General features: G+C 45.9%; 1 protein-coding gene across 1 annotated transcript in view; it reads left to right on the top strand.

Annotated features, from left to right (window-relative positions):
• The window catches only part of cabin1 (calcineurin binding protein 1), a 110892-nt gene that overhangs the window by 50369 nt on the left and 53023 nt on the right, over positions 1–7500 (top strand). Inside the window, exons 32-33 of the mRNA XM_063195899.1 lie at positions 1646–2076; positions 2555–2710. Coding sequence (XP_063051969.1) covers positions 1646–2076; positions 2555–2710 — 587 coding nt within the window. The remainder of the gene's footprint in view (positions 1–1645; positions 2077–2554; positions 2711–7500) is intronic.

The following is a 7500-nucleotide window of genomic DNA, read 5'->3' as shown; positions in this document are numbered from 1 at the left end:
AGAGGGGTGGAAATGTTGTGGAAATGTCTTCAATAAACATTTAGTCAGAGTTGTACAGTGCCGACTTCTACTCTCTCCATGTTGTGGAAGAGGACGTGGAGCTGGCCGTGTGAGTGGAGTGGCAGGGCTGTGTTGGAAGTGGACGTGCTGCTGGCAATGAGGATGGAAAACAAACATAAGGGCTCAGTTGGAGCTGGGAGCTGCTCCACAAAGTAACCCACCCAATTAGGGCTGGGACGATTAATCGACTAATCGTGACTAATCGACTATAAAAAAATATTCGGAAAGAATTTTCATGGTCGACTAATCGACAATTCAACTGATAAAGAGACCCAGGTGAAATGGGTATGTGAAGAGTGTGTGTGAAGAGGGGTGTGAATAGTGGGAATATTTAAATCACCTTTGGATTAAAGAATTTAAATAGAATTGATTTAAATGTGGTATTTTATCTCAATTTTTAATTAAATTTTTTAGATTTAGTTGAGATTTTGGGGGGGAAACGCCGCTCATCAATTAATCGTAAGTCGATCGATAAGGCTATCAACTAATGATTAATGAATTAATCGATAATTTGCATCCCTACCACCCAATGGAGAAACCCAACAGGGGGACATGGTGGAGCGTGTTATTAGGCTTTCATATGACAAACCTCAACTCAGGAGAACAGAGGAAGAGAGTATAGTTATAGCAAAGAAACTCAAGAGAAAGAACAATCTCTTGGTGGGGAATGCATTGGCCACGGTGTAGTACGGGGGCGTTGCCTGAGGATACGAGTGGATGGAAAATTAACTCCCTTGCGCATGGTCATTGGTCAGTGGGTGCGATGGATGCCATTTTCGTACTCCCTTGCACATGGGCAGTGGGGGCGACACCATGATGGATAATTTGTGGCCAAGTAACGGCAGCTGTTGGTCAGCAGTAATTGCTGGGGGTAATTAAGGACAGCTGACAGACATTCACGCTGTCCTATGACCTGTTCCACAGTGAATAACATTTCCGTACTCCCCTCGCCATCATTTCCTACTACGCTGTTATGACGTGAGTAAGCCCTCTTGTCTCAAGCCTCTTTGGTTATAGCAAATTAATCATTTCAAATGAGAAACCTATCTCAGGAGAACGGAGAAGGACAGTGTGGTAGATTATTCAGCGTTCATATGGGAAACTTGAGCTCAGGAGAACAGAGGGAGAGAGAGTCGTTAGCTATTAGGCTTTGATAGGAGAAACTTTAACCACACTCTCATTCTCTTTTCTCCTGAGTTGAAGTGAATTAATAATTTCCTCTGAAAAACCCAACTCAGCAGAACAGAGGAGACAGTGCGGTAGACCATTAGGCTTTCATATGAGAAACGATTGAGATGAGAATGAGAAACTTCTTGCTATCTTAAGGCAATGTGTGGGATTATAAAAGGTATCATTTCTACAGGAGTTATACTGATGACACAGGAAATACACTGTCCCTTGTTGTAGTGTGTCAGGTTCCCAGCAGGAGAAGGGCTACAGCAATGTGTGGGATTATATGAGCCTCGTTTTTGTTACAGGAATTATACTGATCTTTATAGGAAATAAAACATATTCTTAGAAAGTGTACAAAGTATGTATATTGATGCACTGATTTTGTCCCTTGTTGTTGTTGTGTGTGTGTCAGGTTCCCAGCAGGAGAAGCCAGCTGAGGGCAGGCCTGCTCTCCCCTCCCAGGAGGACACCACCACCCAGGAGTCCTCAGACACCCTGTCAGTCACCTCGCCCGAGGCCTCCGCCCCCAAACAGGCCCCCTCCGAACCCACAGTCACCACTACAGTCCCCTCTGAGCCCCCCCTCACCACAGCCCCCTCATCCACCTCCACCACCACCCCGATATCTATCTCAACTCCAACATCCATCCCCACACCGACGTCCGTCCCCACCCCCACCTCCGTCCCCACCCCCACTTCCACTTGCCCCCAGACGCCCACCTCCACTTGCCGCCAGACGCCCACCTCCACCTCCCTGCCGAAGACCAGCCACACCACCCCACCTACCCCGCCCAGCGAGAGCAAGCGCAGGCCGGAGCCCCTGCCTCCCCTGGAGCTCCCGGAGGTGACGACTGATTGGTTGATTAGTTGATTGATTGATTGATTGATTTGATTGATTGATTGATTGTAGTGATATGTGCTGAATTGTTCCCGACAAACTAATCAATCAATCATCATATAGGCAGGGCCATGACGACATACAATTCGTAGACGTTATTCTCTGAAATGTCTAGCCAGATGGTCAGGCTACATGACGTACATTATATTAGCATGCTGTGGCCTATTTCTTCTGCTAATACCTGATCTGACACTGCACTATACACAAGCCTCATTTAAATCGAATTATTTATCTATTTATTTATTTATTTGTGAAGTAGGTAAGTTTGGCCGTTATGATAGCTCGGGGTATGTTATTGTACCTGTACACATACATGTTGTCTTGTCTTGCACATAAATGGTGAGAAGCGTGATTCACATTATTTTATGTTTGTAGCATTTAAAGAATTGTACACTAAAGCTGACTGTGACCTTTGCCTCTTGAGGTTCCCAAGTGTCTGCCGACCGGCCGTGCAGCACAGCACCACCTGCTGGTGGACCTGTGTATCCGCGCGCTCTTCCTCTGCCTCAGCCGCTTCCCGCAGCACTACAAGAGCCTGTACCGCCTAGCGTACCTGTACGCCAACAGCAGAACACACCAGGTACACACACACACACACACACACCAGCACACCAGCACTACAAGAGCCTGTACCGCCTAGCGTACCTGTACGCCAACAGCAGAACACACCAGGTACACACACACACACACACACACACACACACACACACACACACACACACACACACACACACACACACACACCAGCACTACAAGAGCCTCTACCGCCTAGTGTACCTATACGCCAACAGCAGAACACACCAGGTACACACACACACACACACACACACACACACACACACACACACACACACACTACAAGAGCCTCTGCCGCCTAGCGTACCTATACGCCAACAGTAGAACACACCAGGTACACACACACACTAATCGACTTCCTCTGCCTCAGCCGCTTCCCGCAGCACTACAAGAGCCTGTACCGCCTAGCGTACCTGTACGCCAACAGCAGAACACACCAGGTACACACACACACACACACACACACACACACACACACACACACACACACACACACACACACACACACACACACACCAGCACTACAAGAGCCTCTACCACCTAGCGTACCTATACGCCAATAGCAGAACACACCAGGTACACACACACACACACACACACACACACCAGCACTACTACCGCCTAGTGTACCTATACGCCAACAGCAGAACACACCATGTACACACACACACACACACACACACACACACACACACACACACACACACACACACACACACACACACACACACACACACACACACACCAGCACTACTACCGCCTAGTGTACCTATACGCCAACAGCAGAACACACCATGTACACACACACACACTAATCGACTAAGACCTTAGTTTAATCCCACTGTAAGCGGTGTAATCACTTGTATTGCAGCACATTGTCAGAGGAGTAAACATTTGTCTACTGTAGATTTCCTGCTGCAAGACCCTGTGTGCACTTTTGGCGTACACAAGTACAGTATTTATCTACGTACCTTACCGTATGGATCTGTGGGATGGTCATGTTGAACCAACACCGGGCCGCTTTGTTCAGCTCCAAAACTATCTACAACAGCAAATAGACATGTCCTCTTCTGGGTCCAAATGAGGCCTAAGAAAATTAAAAGTTTGGTTCCGGTTGGTTGTCAGCTTTGGTCATGGGTCGGTCGGAATGTTTTTTTTTTTTCAATTTTTTTTTTCTTTTTTTTTTTTTTATGTCCGACACCCCCAAACCACCACATGCGCCAGATTTCGTCATACACGTTGTTGGAACAATGCCAAGATGGAGTGAGGCCTGCTAAAGCTACAATGAAATAGCCTACAATAAGCATTAATGAGCCAATTATACTGACCGTCACCGAAATGAGGATATGATGCGTAATAGCCTACCGTTTCTGGCAAAACTTGTCCAGCTGTCAGTTGCCTGACACTGCTATTTTAACTCCTGTAGGCCTATGCCTATGTCCCGTTTACTTTTTTGATTCCTTTCCATCATCCGTTGTAGACCATATTTTCATTGGGATGAAGGTTCTGGCTTACAAACATTCTATTTACTCACTTTTTTGTTTAACGCGAGGATGTAGACACCTGAGGCGATATGAATGTTTTAATGGCGGGTGATTGAGGGGCAACATCGTCATTGTCATTAAATCATCATTGTAGGAAACTGTAGTAGTCCTAGGTCTTCATCGAACAGTCGTAATTGTGGCGATATCATCGTTCATTTCTATTTCATTATTTGGAGGAGGTGCGGAGAGTCAGACAGTGACAGGCGCCCTGCTCCTATGCAATGGTGGAGGGACAAGCAGAGAGAGAGAGAGAGCGAGAAAATAACGGGCGCAGGCCAACGGACTTCTTGGTTAGCCAAGCCATGTGGTAAATGAAAGAATGAAGGAAAACTTGGGCAAAGCATTTCCCTTCTCTCATATTAACTTATTTTACAAGGTATTGATACAGTGCTACTTCTATTGTTATAACGAGTTATGCATCTCGTCGAACATACAGCGCGACTGAATGGAATCCCTTTTCTAACACGAGGAGACAATATCAATACATTCGAAAATCGTGGATACTCATAATGTTGTCTGTGTGTTGCATTTCGAGGCGGGTGGTCAGGCTGTGTCCGTGTCGGGTGAGGTAAGGCTACTGACTTATTATTTGACAGGCATTTTCGCCAGGTTCCCAAACTATCCTACATCGTAGGCTATTAATCTGCAAGAACTATGAGGCAGGTTGTTTAAAACTTACGAGCTACAACGACAACCAATTAGCATGTCGTAGCATAATAATTAGCCTACACCGAGTAGGTGCGCAACTCTGCAGTGACATTTGGGGTTTTCAAATATCAAGCCGGCGGCCCTTATGGCGCGCGCGTGTGTGTTGCTCCTATGTGGATAGTCATGCGATGCAAATTCAGTAACTTGCAGGCAGGTAGAAAGTGAGAGATGGCGAGTTATGGGAATGAATAAACGTGTTGTGTCTTGTCTATATGAACACCTTTCCACACAACATCGATATATTTTTTGAGGATTCCAAAAACTCAAAAAAAAATTTTTGGGTCGCACAAAAAATGATAGGGTCGGTCGGCAACCGGAACCAAAACAATATTTTTTCTAGGCCTGATCTACAACAGACCAAATAGACATATCCTCTTCTGGGTCCAAATAGACACGTCCTCTTCTGGGTCCAAATAGACACGTCCTCTTCTGGGTCCAAATAGACATGTCCTCTTCTGGGTCCAAATAGACACGTCCTCTTCTGGGTCCAAATAGACACGTCCTCTTCTGGGTCCAAATAGACACGTCCTCTTCTGGGTCCAAATAGACACGTCCTCTTCTGGGTCCAAATAGACATGTCCTCTTCTGGGCCCAAATAGACACGTCCTCTTCTGGGCCCAAATAGACATGTCCTCTTCTGGGTCCAAATAGACACGTCCTCTTCTGGGTCCAAATAGACACGTCCTCTTCTGGGCCCAAATAGACACGTCCTCTTCTGGGTCCAAATAGACACGTCCTCTTCTGGGTCCAAATAGACACGTCCTCTTCTGGGTCCAAATAGACACGTCCTCTTCTGGGTCCAAATAGACACGTCCTCTTCTGGGTCCAAATGGTCCATCTGCTCTGCTCAGTGCCAGTCCTAGCAGGCCTCAAGTTGCCCATCTGTGTCTACATGCAGTGCAATACTTAGTCTCATTAGCCGAGCTGTCTGTGAAGAGACTCTAGACTTTGAGTCATGTATTGCTTGGTGCGTCTGCTTACAAACCGTTAGAAACACTGGAAATAGCAAAAAATGAGACGGACCTCAACAATTTTCAATGTCTTCACTCTCCACTGTCTCTTGTTTCCTTTCGGCTGCAATATACTGTTTTCGACATGTAGCGTGTGTGCGCCTCATTTTATTTACTTAGAGCCTCGTTCATCCATGCAATCTTGGTCAATAGAGTTTAGTTTGTAAGCAACATGATGTCTTTTTGGAGTTCACAGCACTGTGTATACTGTATGTTTTTGTGCAGTGAGACCAAAGACACATTTCATGCTGGCATGGAAATAAAGCCTATTCTTGTCTTCTATTCTATTCTATTGAAGATGTTTTGTCTTCTCCACTGAGAGATGAGTTCAGTTCTTCAGATCAAATGCCTAAATTATTCTCTGTGTGCTACTAGGCGAAGTTGCAATGAAGTCAGGCTATTCATTCCTTAATTGGATTTACTGTCACTTTTCCCTTAATTTGGGCTGGTGGTAAAATATAGAGAAGATGGAAACGGTCAAATTAGTTCATTCTATATAGACTATGATACGCACACTGAGGAAGGCAGAGCGCCGGAACGCGTCTGTGTAAATAAAAAGAAACCTATGTATGGTGCGACCTTTTTTTCATTTTTCAGTCTTACAATATTTTGGTCAGCACCCTTAAAAGGAAGAAAAAAACTGTTGGGTGACGCCTGCTCCAACCCTTATGAACATATAGACTATGTTGACATGACTAGAGATGCACCGGATCCTGATTTTTAGGATCCTGCCGGATACCGGATCCACTGCTTAAGATCCTGCCGGATCCGGAACCGGCTACCGGATCCTACGAAAGGGTTGAAACACATAGCCAACTCGCACACGTGGGCCCTTTTTATTATGTTGGCGCAAACTATTTGTAAGACTCATTGGCTTACTGCCACACTGCCTTCAACGGCCGCTTCCAAAGGGCTTTCACTCTATGCAGCGGTTGGGGTTGTGAAAGACTGACTGAAAAGCCTAGGCTATGTAAAAAGTAGAGATGCCTCAGATCCTGATTTTTAGGTAATTGCTGGATACCGGATCCACTGCTTAAGATCCTGCCGGATCCGGAAAGTCTAAAAAACCCTATTATCCTGCCGGATCCGGAACCAGTTCCTGGATCCTGTACATCTCTAGACATGACATACGCTGTAGCCCATGCTCTGCCCATACCCACTGTACATTTTGATTGGTTGCTGGTGGAGTCATGTCCTCATTCCAGGTGCTCTCAGCATTTCCTCTCTCGCTCTTTTGCATGTTCAGTTCTTCCCCTTCTGTGCCAACTGAATGCTCTCTTTATAAGCTCAAAGACAGGAGTTTCCCCCAAAGCCTTTTCAACAGTTTTCTCCTGTCTTTTAATCCACCCAGCTGATCTCAGTGGAGTTATCCGTGCACAGCGGTAACCTACTGGTTATGGAGTTAGAGGGCTTCTGTTTCAGATCCCATATCATCTCCATGGCTGAAGTGCAGTTGAACAGGAGCCCCAACTCGGCATTGTTCCAGGGACTGAAAACCATACCCTGTAACTACATAGTTTTAAGTCTCTAGA

The sequence above is a fragment of the Engraulis encrasicolus genome, chromosome 3 (genome assembly GCF_034702125.1).
Source record: "Engraulis encrasicolus isolate BLACKSEA-1 chromosome 3, IST_EnEncr_1.0, whole genome shotgun sequence".
In the NCBI taxonomy this organism is placed as follows: Eukaryota; Metazoa; Chordata; class Actinopteri; order Clupeiformes; family Engraulidae; genus Engraulis; species Engraulis encrasicolus.
This window is presented reverse-complemented; position numbering and strand designations above follow the sequence as displayed.